This window comes from Lissotriton helveticus, chromosome 4_1 (assembly GCF_964261635.1).
Source record: "Lissotriton helveticus chromosome 4_1, aLisHel1.1, whole genome shotgun sequence".
Classification (NCBI taxonomy): domain Eukaryota; kingdom Metazoa; phylum Chordata; class Amphibia; order Caudata; family Salamandridae; genus Lissotriton; species Lissotriton helveticus.
The window spans coordinates 102010629-102037761 of record NC_136063.1 but is presented as its reverse complement, the minus strand read 5'-3'; the positions used below and the strand labels follow the sequence as shown (position 1 = coordinate 102037761).

Genomic DNA, 27133 nt, shown 5'->3' with positions numbered 1-27133 from the left:
CAGTCTATAGATCCCATGTTTTCCCCATTCGGAGAACGCTGCCCCTGAAAATATATCACCAGGGAAGTTGGGATTATTACTCAACCTAGTATAGGCATTATATCTGCCTAGGCCAAATTTTGATCTTGTAGGCGGCCATAACCGTTTTAAATTTAGTTCTCTTGAAATAACTATACTCTGTAAATTTCAACAGAAAGTTTTCAGCTTGGTCCCCTAGTACTAATGAATAAATTGCCAACGTTCCTAACTCATCGTGCCCTTCACTCTTTGCCCCTCCAAGCAGACCGGCCATGTATTGGAGGCACGCTGCCCAGTAATATAGTTTTTAATGTTTATGTTTATGTTTATTGCAATTTTTATAGCGCACAACTACCCGGAGGTGTCTCGGCGCTCAGTGTACAGAACGATAGCGAAGACAGAAATTTAGCTTGAGAAAAGCCAGGTTTTTAATTTCTTTCTAGCCCACCCCCCTCGCTCCCTCGGTAATGCCATGTATCTGAGCGCCCTTTGGGTCTTCCCATGCGCCCACACAAATCAGTTTACCATGTGCTCCAGAACCTTAAACCACTTTCCTTCAAACAATAAGAGTATGGCCCTAAATAAGTACAAAAACTTTGGGAGAAAGATCATTTTGACTATGTTGGTTCGACCTACTATCGAAAAATTTATATTATTTAGTCTGTCTAGATCCTTCTTAACTTTATTCATTATTGGTGATATATTTAACTTCACAAGGTTATCTAGATCTGGGGTTATTGTTACCCCTAAATAAACTCCACTTTGCACCACCCGGTAATCAGTACAGTCTATTCACAATTTGTGTTTTTGCGGTGTTGAGGGCATAGCCAGCTACTTCTCCAAATAGTTGCGCCTCTGTCTCAAACAAATCTATAGGTTCTGTGGGTTTGGGTGTTACAATTGCCACATCATCAGCGTAGGCCAGAATTTTACATTGGCCCCTACCAGTCTCTACTGGGGAGATATTATCATTTAATTCTATACGCCTTATATATGGATCCATATAGAGGGCAAATAAAAGCGGGGAGCAAGGGCATCCCTGCCGTGTACCTCTCTTTATCTGAAAAGGTGACGTATACCCTCCGTTTACTCTTACACGAGCAGACGGTCCTGCATATAGTACCTGCAGGGATTTAACCGTTCCCTCCCCAAATCCCACCCTTCTCAAAATAAACCAGAGAAAGTCCCAGGAGACCCGATCAAAAGCTTTTTCAGCATTAATAACATCACTGCGAGCGGGTCTCCTGCAACCTCTGCGAAATCAAATAAAGTAATAACTTTTCGGGTATGGTGAGTGGTACCCCTCCCTGGTATAAACCTGTGTTGATTAACACTAACCAGAGTATCAATTACCTTCGATATTCTTAAGGCAAGTATCTTAGAGTATACTTTTGTGTCTGTGTTCATTAAAGTTATTGGCCTGTATGACCCAGGTTGGTTAGGTGGTTTGCCCTTTTTCAAAATTATAACTGTCAGCCCCCGCCCAGCTGTTTGGAATTGATATTCCTGTCTGAGCTTTCCGCATTGTAAGAATAAAATCATACCTAATCACATCCCAAAATGTTTTATAAAATTCCAGTGGGATTTGATCAGGGCCTGCAGCCTTCCCTGATGGGAGGCTGGTTAAGGCAGTCAGAATCTCTTCTGAAGTAAACGGAGCCTCCAGCGTATTAGCCTCTTCCTCCAATAAGGTATCTACCGGTATATCGCGTAGATAATTACTTATTTTGGGAAGATCAGTCGGGCAGTCTTGATCATACAAGGAAGTGTAGAATTTTCTAAAGACTTCTTGGACTCCCTCTGAATCTGTAACTATTGTTCCTGCATCATCCTGTATCTCTTACTTGTCCCGTAGTCACATTCGGTCTTGTGCGGATAGCAAGTGTGCGGCCAACAGTTTCATTGAATTCATAGCATCTTTCTCTATTTGCTAGATATGTTTTGGCTGCCTTATTAGCTATACTCTCCTCCGCCTCCATCTTTGCTTTCGCTATTCTAATCAGTACTTGGTCTAGAGGGGCACCCCAAGCACACTCTGAGTTAATTCCTCCTCTGCCTCTCCCACTGCTTGAACAAGTTCTGCTTTCCTTTTTCTATCCCTTCTTCGACTTGCTACGCTAAAACTTATTGTCTCCCCTCGTATGGCTGCCTTAAAGGAATCCCACATATTCCCAGTTCCTGTACTTCCTCTGTTGATGTCTAAGAAGCTCCTAATCCAATTGTTCATATGCATAATATAGGAATCATCATTTAGCAACCCTCTTTCGAATGTCCAAACCCGAATCGGGCCAGTGCCCACCCCATTGTTTAATGTTAAAATCAAAGGATTGTGATCGGATATTATCCGCGGAAGTCTTTCTATCCCAACTTTGGGTAGCAGAGAGTGTGAGCCGAAAAAATAATCTAATCTGGCACAAACTTTATGTGGAGCTGAATAATAGGTAAATCCCTGCTCAGCAGGTTTTAGGACTCCCCATACATCCACTAACGCATTATTCCTTGTCAGGTTATATAATGAGCGCCAAACTCTTTTTCCTGCCCTGGTACCCCCCACCGGAGGTCATCCCCAGTCCTCCTGCCCCATTAATATTAAAGTCCCCAGCTAGAATTACAATGGGGGACCAGGTAGCTAGCTCCAGATCCAAAAAATCCAGAATATCCGGATCATCTCCCGTCGAGCCATAAATGCAGCCTACAGTAATCCATTTCTCATTAAGTTTATACTCTATAAGAACCCATCTCCCCCCATTGGTCTTCGAGCTTCCTCCTTACTATAGTATCCCTGCGTTTCGCTAATATTGCCACTCCTCTATTCTTAGCCCCTTGCTTAGAGTATGCTAATACGGAAAATCCCAGTTGTTCTAAAAGATAACCTTGTCCCCCTTCTAGATGGGTTTCTTTGGAGTTAAGATCATCTTCTATGCGGACGACACGCAGCTAGTGGTCTCACTGGCGCAGGAGGCAAACCGTACTGCGCCAGGCGGGCTTAGAGAATGCCTGGAGGAAGTGAGGACCTGGATGTCGTCATCATCCCTGAAGTTGAACGGGGACAAAACAGAGCTGATGCTCTTAGGCCCTTCAGATCTGGCCCTTCCGCCCTCTCTGTGGCCTCCCTGTCTAGGCCCCCCCCCCACACCCCAAAGATAACATCAAAAGCTTTGGAGTGTGGCTGGACAGATCGCTATCCTTCAATGTGCAAGCCACAAAACCTTCAGCCACCTGTTTTGGCATCATGAGGGAGCTAAATAAAATATTTCCCCTCCTTCCCATGGAAGCCAAACAGGTAGCCATTCAAGGTCCCATACAATCACGCCTTGATTTTAATAATGTACTCTATCTCGGCGCCCCAGAATACACCCTACGCAGGCTGCAGATTGTACAGAACTGCGCAGCGCGTCTACTGCTCAAAATCCCCCGTAGACACTCAGTGAGGGCCGGACTGACTAGCCTTCATTGGCTACCAATTTGGCAGAGAGTTTTGTTCAAGGCATTATGTATAGCCCATCAAGCCTTCTGGAACATGGGCCCCAGTATCACCCGTGATCTGGTCACCCATTACACCCCAAACCGAAGTCTTCGTTCCAGCCAGACCTTCTCGGCAGTGGTGCCAAGAATAAAAAGCTAGATCTGGCGGAAGGACGTTCGCATATAACGCGTCCAAGACTTGGAACACTCTTCCACTCCATCTCAGAGCTAACCCTAACCTGACGGTGTTTCGCAAGCAATTAAAGACTTTTCTGTTCACATCCTCTTACTAACTGCTTGTCCCCCTCCTCTGCTTATCAGTAGGTTTTGGCTATCTTAGGGCTTGGACGCCTCCGGGCAACAATTTGCGCTCTATAAATCCGCAAGTTTGCAAGTTTACAAGTTTCTTGTAAACAAACCAAGTCCACATTTAGAGATCTTAACCATGTTGCAACCCGTTGTCTTTTGGTTCGATCATTTAGACCACAAACATTGACCGTGACTACACGTATACTCATTAATGCACATCAAGTAGGTTTCCCATCAGGCTCAGATCAATAATAAACACTATTTTGACATTTCTCTTGCTGAAGTACATTCTCCCAATTAAACACCCCAACTTTTTCCGTGCCACCCTGCATGTGGTAACCCAACCTAAAAGAAATGTGCTCTATGCCCCCACTCCCCTCCCACCCCCCCTTACGGGCAAATAGGTCAATCCTGACCTATGCGTGACGGCTGTAGCCCCAAGTGTCACCCGCTCCTCCTGCTCCTGCTCCTAAAGAAAAGAACCTTCACGTGCCTCTGAGATACACACTGCTAAGTGCTGCTGCCGCTGCTAATTTTATCCAGGCTTTAACCTTAACCTCCTATTCTTCTGAATATTATGCCTTATTATTTCCGATGCCTAAGGGCCACCGTCATAGACTTTGAGCCTCCTTTCCTCCCTTTCGCCTCATTTCTGAGAAGAAAATCTTAATCTGCCCGTTATCTATGACTTTGAGGCGGCAAGGGAACATTAGATAGGCCTCACAGACGATATTTTGAAAAGGGGTTATCATTTGCCTCATGCGCCATAGCCTTTCCACTGTCGCATGACAGAAGTCTGGCCGGGCAAAAAACGTCGTGCCATTGTAAGATCGTCTGGCCTCAGGTTTGGCTCTATCCATGATTTCCTGTCTTAGTAGAAAATTTCCTATATATATCAGAATCGCCCTTGGTTTATCTGCTGTTGAGCCTTTCCTTTGTACCATAGGGAACCTATGAGCTCTTTGTACCTCACTCTCCCAATTCCAGGTAGACAATTCTGGGAAAGCCCCCTTAAGTAAACTAACAACAAATGCTCGCACATCCTGCCCCTCTTTTCCTTCTGCAATCCCCAGAATTCTAACATTGTTCCTCCGCTGTCGATTTTCATAGTCCTCGAGCTTCCAATGCACATCTGACGCCATCTTTTCCTGTTCGTTTTTGAATTCATTCCATTTCCCAACGTCCTCCTCTAGTCTCTCAGTTCTAGCTTCTACCTCTGTGACCCTGGCTGCCATGTCTGCATAGAGTTTGTTCACCTTACGTAGTGAGCCCTGTATTTTTTGATTCGCCTGTTTGGCCCTCCGAGATTCACTTCTGGCCTCCCCCTGCATTTGTTTCACGGTAGCATATAACATATCCATAGTGGTCGACTGTCCTGGGATGTCATTCTGGGTTTGAGGTAGAGTGGTGCCCTCTTCTTGATATAGCTGGGAAGTGGCTGAATAGTCCCAATCCAATCTTGTGGATACCTCTGGATGGGTAGGGCTCACATTCGATTTTGCCCCATTATGAGATCTGCTCTTGAGACTTCTAAGTGTCTTGGCCCTCCGTTTTGTGCATACCTTGTGCACTAGTGCACTTTCCAGAGATGACGCTGCTGAGTCTGTTCTCCCCTCAGCTTCTGAGGTGTCGAAATCACTTTCCGTTGCAGAACCCGATGCTGTCTTTTCATCGTCCTCATTCCCCTCCTCATCGTTGACCGAAAAAAAACAGTCATTACTGGGAGAGCCTGGATTGAGGAGCCCTTGTTTGTTCTCTGGAAACGCCGTGAGCATTGTGCTTTTTAGGGTCCGGGCCGGCACCATACACTTCAGGGTTAATATCCTTAGGCGGGTTACCTGCTCTGTCAGGTGTTAGAGACACTGTGTGTTCCGGGCCCTCCTCGCGGACCCTAGAATGACTTATCATATCCTCAAGTGTTGCGGGTATTGCGGGGGTACATTGTATCTTGGTACGCACATTTTGGGTCAACAATAAATCAGGGGAAAGGATACATCTATCCGCTTCTATCAGTAATGTTTTACTAGAAACAGTCTCGCTCTCAGCATGTCGCCCAGTCAGAGATAATGATTCGCCCCCAGCACCCTCCTTACCGCGATGTTCAGAAAAATCCACAGAGTCTGATTGCAGCGGCTGCGGCCGCGGCTGTATACCGCTATCATCCACACCGCCGCTGACCCATGCATTCTGTTCGTTCTGCTCAGTTACTGAGGCCACAGGTAGAGACGTTGTTGAATGTTGCTCCTCTGGGATCTGCGCGCCGCTCTCAATGGCTGCGGCGGCTTCCTCCGTCCTGATCCTGTCATCCTGCAGATCTCGGCTCGGCACATCTATCTCTGTCTCTGCTGGATCTCCCGCGCTCCCGTCCCCTACCCGGGCTACAGGTGAGGTGGAAGCTACCGGTCCTGTTACTTGGGTTGCAAACGATTCCCGGAGGGTAGGCTGTCGCAAATTCCCCTCCTTGCTGGATACTTCGCTGTTCTGGCGCTTAGCGCCCTTTTTGGTTACTGCGGTTTTCTTTTCTTTATCCTTTGACATCAGTATTTTCGGAGGGAGCGGTTTCCACATTCTCCTGCTTTTTGTTTCTCCGCATCTGCGTCGCTGATCTCAAGCTAGCGGACATTGTGGCCGTGCCCGGGTCAATAAAGATAGCCTTGTCAGATTCTTTGTCGTTCTGTGGTTTCGGGCCTCGAGGGGCCATAGCTTGTTTCTCAGTATGTCTTTGCCCCCGACGTGGGATGTCGGTTTTCAGCGTGATTAGCCAGCAGTAAACTTGTGGCTGCCGCGATGCACTTCTCGCCAGCTAGGTGATGATGCGTTGAATCAATTTAAACGAATGAGGCATACTCCACTTTCCCCATAATCCAGAGCAGTTACTAACAGCGGTCAGCGGTACTCAGAGGTAATACCATATTTCGAGCATGGCAGGAGCGAGGAAAGGAGCGACTGCTCCCTACGGCCTGCCAGCGGCCTTCTTGCCTCTCCCTCTCAAATTGTATCTTTTTAATGTAATATTAAATGTGCATCATTAATCTTATCCTTCTCACCAACTCATCTTGTGTCATAGCCATCTGCACCAATTCATCCTGGTTCAACACCCTAATTGTTCCCCTATCTGGCACATAGCTGCTGGATTTATTGTTTAACCTGTATCCATAACCACAGTCACTATTTCCTCAGTTCCGTATACCTAAGTAAAACATGATGATGGTCCTAATAAAAAGCCACTATTATTGACTCCAACATATACCAGGTTATTAATAGCCACAATCAATAACTCTCAACCCATTAGGGGTATGCCGTAAAAACACAAGTGTCTATACTAGTCACTCACTCATGTTATAATACAAATCTGTGTGGCACACTCAATGTATTGTCCCTCCCTTCTTCAAAGGTAACGGGGATATTAACTCCTGTATGCGCCTACAGTATTGCTACATAGTCTCAGCTCACCATAAATCTAATGCACACATATATGTCCACAGGACTATCCCCAAAAAACCCTTTACCTCAGTATGCAGCAACTTATTACTTCGCCCTCACTAGCCCAGCGTGCTACATTCATGCCATCTTGTAATGGTTTTTATAGTTGCAAGAAGGGCTAGTACCGACGACCGACTACCCAATTCTATGTATTCAGAGTAAGTGCAATCTTGGCATATTATATCCTATGCCTCGTATCTCTGTGGTAAAATAAAAAAATACAAAAAATACACAAATCCAATCCCAACCCTATGGTGCATCATTTCAACATGTTCCTATCATCCAGTCAACAATTATAGTGTAGTGCTAATACTGATGACGGGCTACCATATTCAATGTGTCCTAAGTAAACACCTTCTTGTCATATTGAATTAAATACCTCATACTACTCAAGTGTAATAAAAATACACATGTCCAATCATGACGTGCTTATCCGCTTATTATATGACCCGTTTGTTTTGCAATAACCTCTCGTCAGATATGTAAGATAATATTGCGCTGCAGATCACTGCTTGGTGAGGGGAAAAGGCCTTTCTGTCACTTGAGGATGAAGCCACAGTGGAAGAAGTCAGGGCGGCACGCTCAAACCTACCGACCAGAAGGCACTGACCCTGATGGCTTTCTGGCTTCTTTCTAGAAGGCCTTACCACACTTCCTGCTACACCCTTGGTGGCTGTTTACAATGACATAATTGCACTTGGAATAGTAACTGACACTGATGCTGGAGTTGCAAATTTCCTAACTATTGAAGCCAGAAAGAGACATCGTGCTACTTCTGTAGACCCTTAACACTGCATAACACTGATGTTACCATCTGTACATCAATAATTCTTTCCTGGTTACACGTGATTTGGGCTTCCCTCATTTTCCAACAGCACACCGAGTTCATCGGAACTACCACACTTGAGGGTATGCCCCACTTGCTGCTTCCGAACACCCAGAAGACTTTCAATTGAGACGATGAAGTACCACACTAAACGTTGTAATAGGATCCCTATGGGACTTCATGTGAAATGCATGATTTTAGCCAGTTTCCAATGAATGAAGACCAAACTAAAAGGGAAGGGGGAGCTTTCACAATTGCGTGCCATCACACGGAGCACCAAGCAGGATTGTTTTCTATACCAGTTTTGATCTGTCCAAGGAGTCCTTCGTTCAGACGGTACAAGCCAATGCATATATTAAAGGTATGACAGTGAGGACCAAGGAAATCAAACTAGAATTCTATGCAGACAATGTGTCCTCTTTTCTGCCTGACATCTCCACATCTATCCTTGTGTTAGAAGAGGATCTGGCATGCTTTCAGGAAGCGTAAGGCTTCTCTGTAAACTACATAAAATCCAGAGGCCTGGAATGACAGTTACCAGAGCAGATGACCACAATATGCTCGCAGACTATGGCTTTAGAAGTGCACAGGCAACTCTTCCATAACCGGGAGTGCATATCCCTAACTGAATGTCAAACTTTACCAGCATAATGTACCGCTTCTTATGGATACACTTTACAGGGACGTACACGCTGGGGCAAGCTAGAATTTTTTTTGGTTAGGCAGAATGGCTTCGGTAAAATGAATTTTTTTGCGGAGGCTCCTCTATATCATACTGACCCTACTTCTTAAATTCCCCAGATCAATTACCACACAAAAGACCATTTATTTCGCAAGAGCAGGCCCCTAGGGTCTCGAGCAACCCTTTACAAATGCATCACGGATGAAGGTTTAGGATTCCCATACATTCTATCCTCCGTCCTGGTGGCACAGAGTCGTCTGGCCCTACGTTGGAATATAGGTGATCACTCCTTAACAAACGTTGAACATCTTCTTACTGGCATGGGAAGGGGACTTATGCCACATGGGAATAGATATGGAGAAGAGTGGTGAAGTCCTCCATATGTACCTCACACAAAGAGAATGCTTACAAACTACTTACATGATGGGACCTTTCCACAACATGGCTACATGCCGTGTTTTAAGCTAGTATCTAGGCTGCCAAAGGTTGTGGGGAGCGATGGATATTTTCCACATGTGGTGGACCAGTAGCCTTGTCCAATGCTACTGGACGGAAATACAGTCTCACAATCCAGTGGGAGTCTCCTTCCACATGGACCCTTTGTCTATTCTATGACCCTGGCATAACCTCATTTATTCCTTGACCGTGCCAACCAGAAAACGTATAACACCCTTTATGACCCTAGCACACCTTACCCTCGCCCAGTTCTGGAAGCAATCGACTACTCCACCCGTACATGTCTTAGTGGGGCAAATGAATTACCATGTACGCCATGGAGAAGCGAACTGCACTTCTGCTTGATCGAATAGACAAGTTCACTAAAATCTGGCTTCTTTTTACAATCTTTGGGAAACAAGATCATATTTTGCCAGTTACTTTAGCTCTTGTCCCCAACGTGCCCCAACGTAAGTCGCAGACCTGACCTGCATGACCTGGGAGATCCAAATAATCGAGAGACCCCAGGAAACATGCACACAGAGTGTCACCTTGATGAGACCAAGGATAGAAATGTTGCCCCTCTGTCAACAGAGCTCCTCTGAGCAAAGTATACAGGACAAAAAACTCCTTTGTGATACACACTTGCTGGATTGAAGGGACTTTCTCTCTCTTGCATAATGTATAATTTCATTTGCATTCTATAACACAGTCTATTGTCAATTAACCTTTGGGTGTAACAATGTAAAACTATAATTAAGTGGTTAAAAAAACATTATGCTTATCCTCAGTAGGTTTACAAGAAAACCTCTTAAATGTACACTTTGAGAAAATATCAGCTGCTCTCATAATGTCTTTTAGTCTACAACCCAAAGCATACGTTTCTGATGCCACTGCACTGCATGCAGAGTGTGCGCGCCCAAAATGGTAATGTCCATACCGGCTTCAGATGAGTCTTCATGCCCATCTGTCAATAGTTGCTGAAGTCAGTGGCCTAACAGGCTTCTTAAGTGCTATTACCAATTAACCTTTACCATCTTGTCTAAACGTCCTGGTACTAGCCTCATATGTTTGCAAACACTGTACATCACATAGTTTCCTATTATTTCGAAGAAATGCAATGTGAATTTTCCTTTGTACGTGTAGAAAGGGGAAACACACAACGTTTTAAACCTAGTGCTCTTACATAAGAAAGTCTTCTACAGGAAATGAGGGATAATAATATCGTTTGGCTGACGATTGCTTCCTCAATAAGTCGCCATTATCTGGCCAACATTCAAGGATTTTTTTTTAGTAACTGTTTTTATTAACAAGGGAATTTCAGGTCACCACAGTACAGATCAAGATTTGTCACCATCGTATCATTTGTTAATAGATTAAAAAAACATGTTGTAGTGTAGTTCCTATTTTCCCAATAGGCTCTGCGCATTGGAATAATACCTACAGCAGTAAAGGCCTAGACCAGACGTTAACTAGGTCTACTACTGTCGATACTAGACTTAATTTTTGGGTTTGCCAGCTAAGCTCAGAGTTCGCTAGAAACTTTCTCGAATGTTCAGGAAAGAATTACCTCCCCTGATTAGACAAGAAGGGATTTAGTTTCTGACAACCATAGAACATGACAACTTTGCTCTCCCCTAATCAAGAGTCAATCTCGAGAGTCGTGTGAGCACAAGGCAATTATTTTACTCAGTCAGTACGTGCATTCTTAGTCTCATCAGAATGTAGAGAAAAGGAAGAGAGACGGGCGTGTTCAATAAAAAGGTGTTATTTATTGATCAGTCTCTTTTCTCATACATGAGAAATGGATCGATAATATTGCAATACTTATAGTTAAGTAAAGTGCATACATTAAAAGCAATAGTATAAAATAATACTGTAAAAACATTGATATGGTTTCTGAGCCATATGATGTTTAAAATGATTAAAATATATTTACATACACATATACATTTGACTAAACGTACTCAACTGGTGTTTCTAAATACGCCTACCCCGTGTACCTGACTTAAGTCTAATGCGTGGGCGGGAATAGAAAGTTACAGTTTAAGTTAAGTTTGTTTTTGCCAAGTGAATAACTAAAGAATTCTCTGTGAGGGGTTATTCAGTTCTGTACCTGGAATTTAGGATGAGTGAGGAATGGTATCTCTTTCTCTGCTCTCGATATTCCAGGCCGCCTGCGAGGGCTGCCCGAAAGCGCCGGTGCTGGGTCTCTCTGCTTGAGATAGCAGCGCGTCTCTCAGCGCGTCAGGAAGGCGGGGCTGCTGCCAGCGGGGTCTGCTTCTGCTCTCGGCTTCGGCAAGTATGGCTGCTCCGTCTTGTCACCACGCGTGTGTTTGCATAGGGCAAGATCGGTAATATTTATACCTTAAAGGTGCCGAGATTGACGTAAGGATGGACATAGATACGTCAATAAAGATGTCATACGACTTGCTCGTTAGCACATTCTTTACTAAAGTTCTCGGTGAAATCAAAACAATGGCCGCAGGGTTTTTCCCAGGTTGTCATAGGTTTGATTTGTTATGAGAACGTTGTATGCCTTATCAGGGGCTGGAGGAATGTCGCTTGTCTAATTAGATCTCAAGCGTTATGACCTAATCAGATAACACGTTCCTGTGCCGTAGTGTGACTGCGTCAGATAACGGTATCTGCATCATGGGGGCTCGTCTTGCCTCATGGGCTGACTGTTAGTTAACTTGATAGTTAGTTTAACCAGAATAGGGTCAGGAATAGGGGGATTGATTCAGAACCTATAGGAATACACGACAATGTCATAGTCCTATACACACAGCAGAGATATGTCTAGGTAGAGTGTGAGAGTCAAGGTGATAATGGTTTATCAAGGGAGGGGTGAGCAGGAGGTTCACAAATATTGCCACTGTACACATTCCATTTACCCCATATTGCAATCCATTTTTGGGGGCATCAGCGCGCAACATACACCTTTTTTTTCCTAAGCATGCTCCAGTCCATGTCCGCTCTCCAGTCTCCCAGTGTAGGTGGTATAGTTGCTCCCCATAACTGGGCAATATTTATTTTGGCTACCATTTGGCCTAGAGTCGCCCAGTGCTTGCCCTTACTATTGAGCTCTGTGGGCTCCCATACATTCAATAGGCACCGCTTAGCTTCCGGCGAATCACAACCCCCCCCATACTGTACTCGTGCACCTCCCTCCAGTACTTCTGAATCTGCACGCACTCCCATATGATATTCATTAAAGAACCCTCAAGTCCGCATTGTCTCCTGCACAACCCTTAGTCAGCCCTGCCCATGTGCACCAATCTGGGACCCGAGATATATGTCCTATGTAGAATTTTTAATTGGACCAGTCGCAGTTTAGATGAAATAGCTACTTCCCGGGGAAGACACTGCCTCCTGCCATTCTTCATCTAGCTCCAGTCCATCTCTTTCACATCTGCCCCTCAATGAGACCAGGGGATCCAGCCTATTGTGTAGGTGTTTCTTGTACGGCAGGGAAATGGCCTTGTCTGGTAGGTACTGTAAAATTCCTAGGGCTACTTCATGAACAATCAAACATATTTATATGAATGATGGTAGTGAGACTGGGTATAGAAAACTACAAAATAATTTATTGTAATACAAAATCATGAAACTTTTATTTTGATTAACTCACGGAAAAGTTGTACAACAATCTAACTGTAATCAGTCATCCATGCACACATACTTCATCCTAAAGGTTTTTGTACAGTGTCAGCATACTGAAATCATTAGATGTTTGCCCAAAGACGCAAACATGATGAATAATTAACGTATTGAATCTCATGGATTTCCATAATTGAAGGGTGGTCTCCAAGATGTCTCAATGCGCGTTTTGGCAGAGGACTGCCTTCTTCAGGAGAGCCACCCCCAATGACAATTTTTCTGTGAAGGCAAATTGTTACTCAACTGAGTCACTACACTTTAATGTAATCAATAATGCTCATCTACACAGTCCACATTATGGAGCCAGAGTCCAACCCCCATACTAGAAAAGAGGGGAAGATGAAAGGAGACAATTACAGTGCAGAGTTACTGGGCAACTGAAAAAAAGCCATCAACCGAAAACCAGAAGTGTGAATAAAAGAAAGAAATCTACATCCAGTCTGAGAAAATATCATGTATGTACAAAATAGTAAATATAAGGCCTCGGAAGTCACTGAGCTGAGCATAGGAAATGATGAAAGAAACTTGGATTAGATCCCCAGGCCTGCTCGCATTAAAAGAGTGAGCAAGCTGTCTTACCGAATGCAGGGTGACAGCTTGTGCTCCACCTGGGTAGACATAGGTAACAGGCAATATGAATAATATCATAAATGCTCTAATCAAAAAGGAAGACCATATGCACATATAGCGAGCTAAGTAATGATAGAGCATGATAATGGATGGGAGCTGGGCTACAGAGATGTTTAGACCTGGGTAAAAACAGAGCCGTTCTAAACAGGCCAGGATGGAGGCCAAACTTTCAAATACGCAACGGGCCGAAGACTGTTAAATTGAAAAAATAGAGATGAGTGCTTACCCTCAAGGATATGCATAACGCGATGCACTACTGACAAGGCCAGAATCAGTGTGGAGCTCCTAGAGGTCTGAGTTCTTTGGTATCTGAACAAAAATGTATACATAGGCACGTTAGAAAAGATGGAGACTAACTAGCTTGGGGACGTTAACAGCGTTGGTGAAGAGGAATAAGTCACATAATTACCACGTAATTAAAAACGTGAAGGATGGAATGGGCGAGCTGACAAACCATATATTTACAGGTAATTAGTGGAGTTATGTTGGAGAAACGTTGCGGCACTTCGACACACCTCACCAACATCGCTCTGCCATAAAAACCAACAAAAGTACTGCACCTTTAATTACACACTATAAGGATAACAACCACACAGAGGATGAGATTAAATGGCTCATTTTAGAAAAAAATCAACAATAAAAGTAGCTTAGATTCTGAGGCGTAGGGAGGTATATTGGATTTTTACGCTGCACACCCATGTCCATGGGTTAAACCTAGAAATCCCCTGGGAACTAGCTATACGATACAATCATTTTTGACTGTACCCCCTGCGCCTCTCATTTTTTCCAGCTGTACACTATTAGTTACGGTCTGGGCTCTGAACTTCTCATTAAGCCCATGTATTATTATTGTTTCCAAGTTTTTTACTTCATCGCCTTGCAAAGTGATACCAGGGCAGCAGCTTTATAGCCCACTGTAATTGTATGTGCTATTCCCTGGCTCAGTTTATTCCCACATTCATATTTTCATCTGATTCTCTATAATGTTGTGACAACCTTTGTGTTTTTCCCCAGCTCTGTATTTTCTCAGTAGTATATTCATAGTATTTGTTTGGTCTCTGAATCCATTACAATTTCATTGTGCTAATATTGCTCCTTAAGTCTGCAGTTCATCCCCTCGTTATGTGTGAGCGATGAAGTCCTACAGCCCCCTGCAATTCCAAGTGTCTCATCTGGTTGTTATCCTATTTATGTAACTATATTTTTTTGACTTATTGTAATGTTTGTGACAATAGATATATTGTCCTTAGAATGATCGAAGATAGAAAAAAACTTCTATGTACTCGCTTTGGCAAACATGCTTCTTTATTTTTCTCCATCTTAAGATGGCCGCCGTGTTTTTCCCTTCAGTAGCCTGATCCCCTCCTTTTCATCACATGCAGCCATCACGTGATTGCTTGCCTGTATTAAAAAAAGGCCGACTTGCGGCGACAGGCTCTGATGTTTGCTATCTAGCCGTGTTCGGTCGCGGCTGCGAGAAGTCTGTGCTGCATGTTGGGAACGCCTGCAGTTACGGTAAGATCCGTGGTTCTCCGTTCAGCGACAGTGGTGTACCCTCCCTTTGCCGATCTGACCGATGCAGACTGCATGTAATTGTGTAGTTAGTTGCATGTTTTCGAGATGCTCTACTTCACTTTACCATTTCCCCGCTATATGTCTTATTTTGTGGTCACTGGCCCTTTACCAGGTCTGTGTCCTTTTCTTCACAGATTTATCAGTTAGCAACTGCACCAATTACCTGTATCCATATGGTTTTTCAGCTCGCCCATTCCATCCTTCATATTTTTAATTACGAGGTAATTATGTGACTTATTCCTCTTAAACCACGCTGTTAACGTCCCCACGCTAGTAAGTCTCCATCTTTTCTAAAGTGCCTATGTAAACATTTTTGTTCAGATACTGAAGAACTCAGACCTCTAGGAGCTCCACACTTATTCTGGCCTTGTCCCGAGTAGTAGTGGATCACGTTATGTATATCCTTGGGGGTAAGCACTCATCTCGATTTATTTTTTATACAATTGAACGGTCTTTGGCAGAATGCGTATTTGAAAGTTTGGCATCCATCCATCCCTGCATGTTTAGAACGGCTCTGTTTTTACCCAGGTCTAAACATCTCTGTAGCCCAGCTTGCATCCATTGTCATGCTTGATCATTACTTGGCTTGCTATATGTGCATATGATCTTCCTTTTTTATTAGAGCATTTATGATATTATTCATCTTTTTCAGGAACTGGTACTTATTATATTGCCTGTTAGCTTGTGCTCCGCCTGGGTAGACATAGGTGTCACCCTGCATTCGGTATGACCTGGTCCTCCTAAAACGGCCCCCTGAGAATGTGCAGGATCTTGAATCTCTGAGGGTCCTGATAATACAGCGGCTACAGAAAAATTACTTGTATTGATAATGCTGGAGGCCCACAATCCTGGCCACCTATCTCAGTGATGAACACTGACTGGTAAATGCTCACCTCAATTACTTCTTGATTATATGGAACTTCTGAGTTGGAGCAATATTTGAGCGTTCATCAGATCTGCTGGCAGCCCTAAAAACTCTGTATTCTGGGCTGGAGCCAATGGAGTTCAATGCATTAATCATGAAACACAATTTCTGCTACAAGTAAATTGTCCAGGATAAGTACAGCTTTCACTGTGTCCTGTTCTGGGGCTAGAATTGTTCTGTCATCCAGATAATTATTGATCGTACTCTGCTGGCTTGGATAGACCCTACCACCAGTTTCATCAGTGTTGTGAAATATCATGGGGCCGATGAAAGGCTAAATCGTAATATTTGAAACTTGTAGCAACGAAATCCTCATGAGAACTGAAGGAAGCTCAAAATCAGACCGGTAAGGTAAACATTCTTCACATCCAACCTGACCATCCACTGTACTGTTTTAGGAGGGCTTTCAAAAGGTGGATACCCTCCATCTTGAAATTACGGTATGAGATCTAACCCCTGATTATATTTGAAAAAATAATTGCAGGTGTCATACCAACCTACAACCTCCATTTTTTCTTCTTACAAGTAAGACATTGCTGACAAATCCCCTGGGATGGGGCTTGGCATAATAAATCGTAACCTGGGCCAATAAATCGAGAATGTCTGAATTTATAAACTTTGCTCATATAGGGGCAAAATCGAACTCTGGGTTACACACATTGCCTTTGGGTGCAATAAAAGTTGAGTTTGAAACCGTGAACAGTCTCCAGCACCCATGCAGCCTTTGTCACTCACTACCAATTGTGCATTGTTCAAAGTCCCTAAATCATCAGTCGTTTTAGTCAGGAAGCATGAACCTCAAATGATTTGCGGTGGTGCCAAGATACTTTAGCGTGATTGCCAAAATATGTCCGAGACAATTATTCCAGTACCTCACAGTGAAGTCAATTTTGTTGATTCAGCCTTGGCTTTAAAAGGCTCCGGGTTTTAGGTGGTCTTTGATGGATCTGCAGAGATTGTGATGCTTTCACACTCTTGATGTTGTGCATAGCGTTGCGGCTCATTGAACATGGTTTAATGGCCGCCTCCAGGGCTCTGTTTACTGATTTTTGACTGATTTGCCAAATACCTCAAACAATTACTTCTCAAACTAAGAACCAGCAGGATCCCTTTCATAATACTCATGCTACTAATCACCATTGTAGGGTTGCAATTCTAAGTTAATGACAGACACACAGATTGCTGCAGAAGGAGGGAAAATAGGAGGGAGCAGATCCTGAGAAAAAGGGCTTGTATTTAGTTTAATTAGTGTGGAAATTGATGGTGAAGGAAGGAGACCACTTATGTTGGTATTGCAACCCCAATACTTTTTTATGAGTGGGGTCTCAGGGGGCTGGCTCAAAGGATAATAAAATTATCAAATTGTCACTTTTTTGTACCCTGTGTGCCCAGACTCTAATTATGGCAGCCGTGAGCATTGGTGTCCAGTGTGGCCATTTGTTTGCACGCATGCTGTTCTCAACGACTACAAAAGAGGTCTGCACTCGCTGGCTGAAGCCCAGTGGTGTGGTTCTGCCCGATCTCTTGCTCTACATCAACTGCTGATTGATCACCAGAGTAAATAAAGAGCTCAAAGTCAATGCACATGGATTTATAAAGGCAATACTCCCTGTGAAAGCTGAAAAACAAGTTAGATTGGTGTGGGAGGGCAGGCTTGATAAACAGGCGAGGAGGCTGTATGTATTTGCCAAAAGGACGATTTTTATTGTCAATAGTAGAAGTGGTATGTTGTTCAGGATGTTTTTCTTCTTGTTCCTCTTCCGATGTGATCTTGGTTGAGCTTGATGGGGATTCAGAGGTCGATGTTTCCGGCTCCTCTTCTTCGTTGTCAATGTTGTCCCCCCTGGAGGCTCATACTCTCTATGTGCTGGTTGGGGGGTAGGGGGAGGAAATCTTTATACAGTGCGTATGGGACCTATTAGTGCTCGGTCTAACAGAATGCCTCGAAACAGAATCGCAATAAGAAATGAGTCGTTCTCTATCACGATGGTTAAATAGAGTAATTGCAAATAAGAAATTCTCCTGAATTGCAGCCGCTCTCCCGCATCCACACCACCACTCCTCGCACCACTGCTCGTCCGGTTCCGCATCTCCTTCTCCCAGGGCGTCCTCGTTCCTTGGGTCTCCTTCGGTCGTCCGCTTGCAGGGGCCGTCTTCTTCCTTACGTTCTCCCGACACTGTTACTGCTGCTACCGCGCCACCGCTCTGAGACCCCTCCTGTTCGTTTCCTACTCCTTTCATTGGGCTCCGACAAGGTCTTCTGGGGTTATACTTGCCTACTTCCGGGTTCACGTCGATGTCTCGCTGTGGAGAGACCGGATAGGGGAATGGATTTTGTAGTCCTTCGTAGTCCTGCATATTCCGAACGTTGAAAAGAGTAGGGGCTCTAAGGGAAAGGTCCTCCCATGGCGGCACACAGGTGAGCCCCTCCTGCATTTTCTCACATCCCCTTTCCCTTGCTGTCCTCCTCTAGGATTCTGTTCTTTGGGAAACCTAGACAGGTAGTCCACATTTCCTTGTTTGCTCCCTTTTCTGTGTTTTGTTTGGAACCTGTATGGTTTCAGGGAAAGAAACCATCTGAGGACTCTCTCATTGTGGCCTTTGTTCCTGGCTAGCCATTCTAGGGGGGGCGTGATCGGTATATTAGGTGAAATCCCGACCTTCAAGATAATACTCGAGGTGTCTATGGCCCATATAATGGTTAGTGCTTCTTTTTCTATAGTGGCTTAATTCTTTTCTCTTGGGAAAAGTATGCGGCTGATATATAGGATTGTTTTTTCTCCTTGGGGTGTCTCTTGTGACAAGACAGCCCCTAGTCCCTGATCTGAGGCATCTGTTTGAAGGATAAAGGGGAGGGAATAGTCTGGACTAGCTAATACAGTATCCAAGGTCAGTGATGTTTTCAGGGAGTCAAAGGCCTGTATTCTATCCGAAGAAGGATGTTTGAGTTTTGACATTTTTTTGGTCAAAGGGGCTGCCATTTGTGAGAACCTAGGGATAAACCGGCGGTAATATCCGAGCAACCCTAGAAAAGCTTGTAGATCCTTCTTGGATCGTGGTAAGGGTATTTGGGAGATTGCAGTTAGTTTAGAAACTTTTGGTCTAATAGATACCCAAGGTATCGAACGGTCTGGGCAGCTAGGTGGCTTTTAGCTGGATTTATCTTGAGACCGTGTCGTCCTAAGGTCTGTACTACTCTGGAGAGATGCAACAGGTGCTGTTCCCAGCTATCACTATAGATGATTATATGATCAATATATGCGCCTGCGTATTTCTCATGGGGTTGCAATACTACATTCATAGCTCTCTGAAACTTTGCTGGCGCCCCATGTAACCCAAAGGGTAACACCTTAAATTGATATAACCCATCCGGGGTAGAAAAGGCTGTCTTTCTCTATCCTGTTTTCTATGGGGCTCCTGCCAATATCATTTGCATAAATCTAAGGTACACCACCACTCCTCGCACCACCGCTCGTCCGGTTCCGCGTCTGCTTCTCCCAGGGCGTCCTTGTTCCTTGGGTCTCCTTCGGTCGTCCGCTTGCAGGGTCTGTCGTCTTTCTTCGGTTCTCCTGACACTGTTCCTGCTGATCCCGCTCAACCGGTCTGAGACCCCTCCTGTTAGTTTCGTCCTCCTTTCATTGGGCTCCGACAAGGTCTTCAGGGGTTATACCCGCCTACTTCCTGGTTCACGCCAGCGTCTCGCTGTGGAGAGACAGGATAGGGGAATGGATTTTGTAGTCCTTCGTAGTCCTGCATATTCCGAACGTTGAAAGGAGTACGGGCTCTAAGGGAAAGGTCCTCCCATGCCGGCACACAGGTGAGCCCCTCCTGCATTTTCTCACAATGGGTTATCTGAAACGTGGAAGAAGGCATGTTTCATTATGAAGGAAAAAAAATGACTTCCAAATATTGTACACTGATGTAATAAATCAGTAAGTATGGAACAAATACAACAACATTTATCTTGACTGCCGAGCAGCAAAGAAAAAAGCAGTAAGATTGTGTCTGTTGTATTTAGAGGGGTACTTTCACTGTGATTGTTTTGTTTGGCTTCTGCTGTATTTTTTTGAATTAAAGAAAAGAGAATCATCTAAGCCTCTGGTCCTGCCACATAATCCTTAACTTGGAGGAAATAGCTGTACTATGCTGCAAGATAAAAAAAATTGGGGGGTCTTCTATATCGGCTGTCCTAGAAGTATGCCTCAGTTTTACATTGTGCTGAACTAAGGGGCTATAGCAATGTCAAGGACCTACAAAAGGCTGGACATTCTTTTCAAATGTCTTTGCTACTTCAACGCCAACAAACACCCAAGGAAACTTGCTGTTTTATAAAAGGTTAGAGTATTTGCTACAACTAAAACCCTTATGAATGAAACTGTTGTCAAAGAGTAGCACTGATGTACAGTTCATCTCTGACGGATTTCATGGCTCTTTACAGCTCTGCTATAATTGAATGACTGCCCCATATTGAAACTATCTTGAAAAGAGCAGGTTGTGGGAATTACTGGTCCAGTCCTACCTCTGTTAAGGAATCAAGTTCAGCGGTAGGAAAAGCAGACTACTGATATTTTAACCACACACAATGCATGGAAAGTGATGCGTGCGCAGCATGCTATATTCCTACTTGGAGGATAGCCATTACTTGATTTAGAACAATCCTTTGGAATTATGTACTGAGGCCCAACAAAGCCTTTATCTAAAATTGCATTTGGGTACATTATAGCGGGGCTTGTGTTTAAGAAATGGCATGCAGACAAGTAACTGTCTGAGCCTTGTGAATTTAAGTTTGGCTGTCCAGAGCTTTAAACCCACTTCCTGTTCCTTTGTGAGAAAACTATTGATATCAAGAGCAGATACTTCGCTTGCTTCTTAAAAGAAACAATAGAAGAAGATGATAAGGTTCATTGGTCTTTTGCTGTTGGTTAGATTCTGAAGAAATAGTCCTCCCAGTGACTGCTTCTGTCGGAGTTGAATGGCATGTTAAAATATAGGGTTGAAGGATGCCTTGCTGTGTGTTTGTTTATTTATTTTTTAATATCATATGTATGGAGAAACCCTCTTATATCCAAAAGAGAGATACAGTGTAGGCCATAAAATATCTATTAAGAAGCGACATATTGAAACTGCTTTTTGCCTTTTAATGTTTATTCTGTTAACGGTTCTGTGTCAATAATTCTAGTATGTTTTTAGTCTTTGTATGTACTGTTATGGCTTATAGCTGACAGTAATGATGACCTTTACTTAACTTTGCTACTGTTTACAGGCACAGATTTCCTCAGTAAAACAGCTTACATAGTCTGAGGGGCATTAATACTACAATTTGCAGGTCTACTGGGGGTGTCTCAGACAACAAGCAGAGAAATAAGCTGACTCTGGCTGTGTTGATCTGTCTGCTGACTGTTCTACGAATCCAGGGTCTGATCTGTCCCATTTGCTCCATTGTGTTGAGGGTGACATTTGAGTGAATATTTCTGGTGAAGATTGGCGAAGTGCTTCAATTCCATCAGTTTAAGGAAGTCAGTTGCGATTTGCGCTGATTTCCTTTCTGCCCATACCCCTTATGACAGGACGAGTATAAACATTTATTTGACGGCTGGGAGCGGCTTCCTTTGGGGGTCCTGCATTGCCTTAAGTTTGCAACTCATATATGTCCTGGCAGACTTCAGAATAGCCTGTATCATTTTTGGTGACCCGCTCCCAATTATCTTTAATATATTTGATACTTTTGTAGGCAGTGGATGTTGAAAAGTGTGAGCCTGTGCGTTGAAGAGGGCAATCGATGATTCAGGTCTTGAAGGGGCAGAAGGAGTAGGTACCTTTTGTAGGTAAATCCTGAAGTTAGGAACAACTTTTTTCTTTTATTGATAATCAAGAAGGGAAAAATCTGTGTTAGAACCTATGAATGGTTTGCAATTAGAGTATTTTGTTCCTGTAGCCTTTCATGCAAATTTCCATTTACACTTCTAATTTCTCTTGCAGGGCCAGTGTGAAAATCTGTGCTGCAGTGACTCTTTGCTTCACAGTTCTCCAATCTTCTATTTATTGCTCACTATGAGGTCATTCCTGACGATCTGAATGGCTGTGGATTACAGACTATTCACACATTCTCATCATCTCTGCTGCAAAATAGCTTGGACTACCACTGACCAGGAAGCTTATGTCTCAGTAGCTGCCTTCGCTTGGTGCCGATGTTGGAGTTTGGAACTAAAAACATCCCTTTGTAAGCAGGGTTAATTGAAGTACGGCGACTTCATGAAGATTTCTCAACATCTGCAGTGTCTAGTGTGTTGTGGCCTGTTACATCTCTGGTTTGCTTAGCAGTAGAAGGCATTGCTCACGTTCTAAGAGAACCAGCTCACGAAAAATGGCCACTTCAAGTGTAAAAAGTAAGTATTGTACAGTCACCAAACTGGCTACTGTTTATATCACACAAAGGTAAACAGAATACATTCCCTATATAGTGCACTTTGTTAGAATTTTTGGATTAAGAATTTACTTCGAAACAAACTAATAAACAAAATTCATCCCTGCGGACTAAACTCCTGAAAGGCAATGATGTGGTACACACATCGAATCCCTGTCCAATGCATACGGTGATCTTTCACCTGCGGAATCCAAATCGCTTTCCTCCACATGCCCTGTCCTAGTAACATGCTCATCTTTGGTCATGTCATCTTCAATGCAATGCAACAAGAAGCACAATAAAGGTAGTAGAGAGAGAAAGAGGGTTCGGAAGGTACTATGTATGTATGCCTGTAATTTTTTCACAGAATTTGCTATTGCCTTAAATGTGTCTTGTTGCTAAACAAATAAAAAAAAGGGATTCAGATGTCCTAGCATTACTCCCCATGGGGGAAGAGCCAAGATTTCAAAGACTTGCAAAAAGGCTAGATCCTGTGCCAGTAGCTACTTCTGTAAGGTATTCCACATTTGTGAGTAAGTATCGAAAAGCTCATTCTCCCGCTCTGCTTTGGTTTGCCAGGAGCTGGTCAGCAAATTCGAGGATGAGGTTCTGAGATTTTTGAGGCCAGTATCGCTACTCTGTTGTTGCAGAAAGGTAGGCCTTAACCTGTGATAGGCTCTAAATGTAAAAGTCAGTCTTCGATCTATTGGGATTGAAAACGCAGCATTTGAACCAATATAACCTGTGAGGAACCAATGTAGTGTCTCCAGAGCGTTGGAATGGTAAATCAAGTGCAAGATGTGCTGCTGCCTTCTCAATTGACTGAGAACACTGGAAAATATAACCCGGGAGCCTAGAGAAAGGGAAGTATAATAATATAGACGTCTGAGGATGGATGCGTGCATCACTAGACTTTGCAGTGAAAGGGCAGTTGGGGAGAGTTCTCTGCAACAAGTGATACTATAGTAGACGTTGAGCCACCAATCTGTTGACTTGACAGGTAAGAGATCGAGTTAAAGTACAAAATTGAAATTTCATTGTGCAATGGGTAAATGAGGGGAGGGTCTAGTTGAGTGTGCCAGAACATACGTTAGGAGAATTATTACCAAGAATGAGTAGGATCACAGTTGTGCTAGTATTAAGATTCAAACTGTTCTTACCCATCCAGCCTACAGCATGTATCACGTTAGTATAGCACGTCAGTCTCACCCCAGTGGACTGACTTAAATTGGTCAATAGAACTACATAAAGATTAAAATGATTAGGCCGGAGGGATGATCCATGCAGAACCCCAAAGTTGAGTGGTTTGCAACTAGAGCAGAAAGGGGCCAAGTCGACTGCTTGTGAGCAATTGGATGGATGGGTATTGATCCAGGCCCGATCCGTCGATCCAGACTTCCATAGGCGTGTGATCAGCAAACCAGGCAAGACTCTGTCAAATGTAGCATACATGTCCAGCAGGGCATCTGTCTTAGTCAGTAGGTCCAGGACAGATGACTTGTCTTGGTCCGCTGCATTCCTGGGTCATCCAAAACAGTAACCAAAGCGATCTCAGTACTGTTGCCTCTGCCACAGGTATCATTGGCCACATGCTTAGGCCCATTCCAACCGGACTTGGTTACTTTACCAGTACCCATTTCTGATATTCAGCCTCTGGTGAACAATGTGTCCAATACCATTGATCCCATTAGTATACCATTTGGTCAAACAGTTGATGTCTGCAGGGCTTCCAGAAAATGTGTTGCCTTTCCTCCTTAATTTGGAGACCAAATTCAGCTTTCTTTAGAGAGCAATAAGAAAATCAGTTTATTGGGACATAAGTCCTCAAAGCCTACCGCAAAACAATACAATAAAAACCATATAAATCATCATACAATACATCAAAATTAAAACTGTACACCTTATTACTGCTAAAACTCAATATTTGGCACAATTTTAAGCAGCATCAGATTTCCAGTGCATATTAGCCAAAAGTGCAGGTGCCTCATGATTTTTTTTTAAACTCATTATTGAATGCATGACTTGAAAAACATCATCCCACATACAGTTCTATACATGTGCCTGAAAATGCAGGTTCCTGCGCCACAACAGATTGCTCAAGAGCCTTTGTAAATGTTCAAAAACATTGCCACCGTTGGTTTCTCCAGTTTCTAGTATATTATAACATTAGCTATCATCAGGCGAGAGTCCCCCTGATGGCAGCATACAGATATTTCCTCTAAATTTATTCCACACTCCCCACACCAGCTCCCACTTCTTGGGACACCCTCTATTTACATATACTGCTTTTTCGGCCACCATTACCAGTCCATGTCATTGCACCATTCCACATATGTTGGCACATTCTGCGCTCCCCAAGGTTTGTCATGGTTGCGTTTCGCTATCGTCATACCCAGTGTCGCCTAATCTTGGGTCTTGCGAGTGAGGTCATTGGCTTCCCCTAAGTTCAGGAGACATCTTTTAGGTTCTGGTGGTACTGGCACCCCACGGACTCGTGTTTTTGTGTTCATGAATGTTGGACTTGGCCCGCAGGGCAGGTTCGCCCCTAAACTTTTTGCCTTATGTGTGACCCTGTGTCAGTGATTTTTGGGTCTCTGCGCACTTTCCCCTGGGTCCCAGAGTGAAAGTGCGTGCGTGTAGTATGGCTGGCCTGCCCTCCCATAGGAATGCATGGGGAATGTGTGTGTCCCTGGTAGTTCCTGATGCGTGGGGAGTGCAGGCTCGAGTTTAGTATGTGTAAACTCGTGAGAGTGAATGCTGCGAGATGGTGTCTGCGGTATGTATGTGTCTAGAAGGGAAGTGTTACTTCTGGACATTGAGATATGTGTGCATGTGCTGTGAGGGTGATGGAGCGTGATTGGCTGGAGCTGGCTGGCATGCCAGGCTCCAGGAAGTCTGGATGGGTTTGCCCGGTGGTGAGTGGGAGATTAGCATGAGTGATGTGTGGGAGGAGTGTACCTGTGTCCTGGATGGGCTGGGTTTTCCCCACACAATGCTGGCTCCGCCCCCCTGTGGTGTGTCTAACGACCCTAGCCTCCCCAGTGAAAGAAATGGGTGGTTGGGCCATCAAGAGTGCTCCAAAGCCAGCAGAAACTGGTTTTCCCCCCACCCTGCATCTCAGACAAAGGGAAATACTGTATAAAAATGGGGCTGTGTCCCCACTGAAGTTGTTCTACTTTTGGATCCTTGCCAGAGGGGGCTGTTGCTGCTGCTGGGGCCAAGAGGACCGCCACTTGGCTTGTCTCCCTGCCTGGAGACCCAGTGTGCTGGCTCTGGCCCTGCCCTGCCCCTCTGCCTGCCTCCAGTCCCTGCTGGAGCTTTTGCTTTTGCTTAGAGTGCCTGGAGGCGCTCTTATTTGATTTATAGCGCTTTCCTGGTGCCCCAGCGCTCAATAGCGCTTTGCTGATATCTCTAGCGCTAGGAGCGCTTTTCTTTAGCCCCTAAGCGCTGGGTGCGCTTTATTTCTATTATAGCGCTGTGGAGCGCTTTTGCCGCTTTTTGGCATTAGCGAGTGCCACCTCGCTTTACTTTTTATTTTGAGCGCCGGTGCCCACCCGGCATTGCCCCGTTATTGGATTTTGTAAATACCTCGAGGGAGCCCACTCCTCGGGTACTGGGAGCCCGCCTGCCTACCTGGAACGGGCCGCCGCGCTGCCCGCGACGACCCGGAAGTGCTGGAACCGTCAGCCAATCGCTGCGCGGCCCGGGAGAGGCGATCCGGAAGTCCCGCCCCCCGGAGCCGAGCAGCGAGGAAGGAAGCAGCCGGCTCTGTCCTCGAGGCTCCCAGAGTGAAAGGGAGCCCCGCGCCGAAGAAGAAGAGAGCCCCGCATCGGAAGAAGCCCCGGAGAGGGAGAGGAGCCCGCCCGCGGCACCAGAGCCGCCGCCAGACAGCCGGTGAGTGCGGGAGCAGTGGGGCCTTCTCCCCAGAGCGGCCCCGGTTGCTAGGGGGCCGCCCCGACGAGAGGGGCATTGCGTGTTTTGGAGCCCGAGGCTCCTGGGGGGCAGATTTGTTGAGCCTTGCGAGGCTCCCCGCCCAAGATTGTTGTCTGAGCCCACGAGAGGCTCGAGAGCGCCCCCATTGTTGTCTGAGCCCACGAGAGGCTCGAGGCGCCCTAGTTGTGGTAAGAGGCCCACGGGGGCCCCGGGGGCACCGGTGTTGTTGAGCCCGGAGAGGCTCTGGAGACGGCGCATTTTTGTGTTGAGCCCTGAGAGGCTCAGAGGAGGCATCTTCTTTCCGAGCCAGGAGGCTCAAAGGGGCCAGTCATTTGTTAAGAGCCCAGAGAGGCTCCTTGGGGCAATCTGCGTATTTCGAGTCCCCAGGAGGGGGGCTCCAACGAAGGGGCATATTCGTTTTGAGAGCCAGAGAGGCTCTGGGGTGCCACAGTAATTTCTCTAGAGCCCAGCGAGGCTCCCACATTGGCCCCACCGTTGCTCTTGAGCCCTGAGAGGCTCCCCCGCCCAGATGTTGTTTCACGAGCCCTGAGAGGCTCAGGGGCATAATTGATGTTCAGAGCCCAGTGAGGCTCTTGAGAGACAGTCAGTTGGGCAGAGCCTGCGAGGCTCCAGCGTTGGCCCATTATTGATGATTCAGCTGCCCAGCACTTTGTGGGCAGCTGCCACGTTTAGGCCCTGACATTTGGACACAGAGACAGTCACAGGTGGTGACTTGTGAGTTGGCGCCATTGTTATTGTTCTGCACCTCTGAATGTGTTTTTATGC

The 27133-nt window shown here is 44.9% G+C and overlaps 1 protein-coding gene across 4 annotated transcripts in view; it reads left to right on the top strand.

Annotated features, from left to right (window-relative positions):
• The window catches only part of MROH1 (maestro heat like repeat family member 1), a 2054050-nt gene that overhangs the window by 70374 nt on the left and 1956543 nt on the right, over positions 1-27133 (top strand). For all 4 annotated transcript variants that reach the window (XM_078686516.1, XM_078686513.1, XM_078686514.1 and 1 more), the window contains exon 2: positions 21991-22397. In XM_078686516.1, the coding sequence (XP_078542642.1) occupies positions 22376-22397 (22 nt within the window). In that variant the 5' untranslated portion in view covers positions 21991-22375. The remainder of the gene's footprint in view (positions 1-21990; positions 22398-27133) is intronic.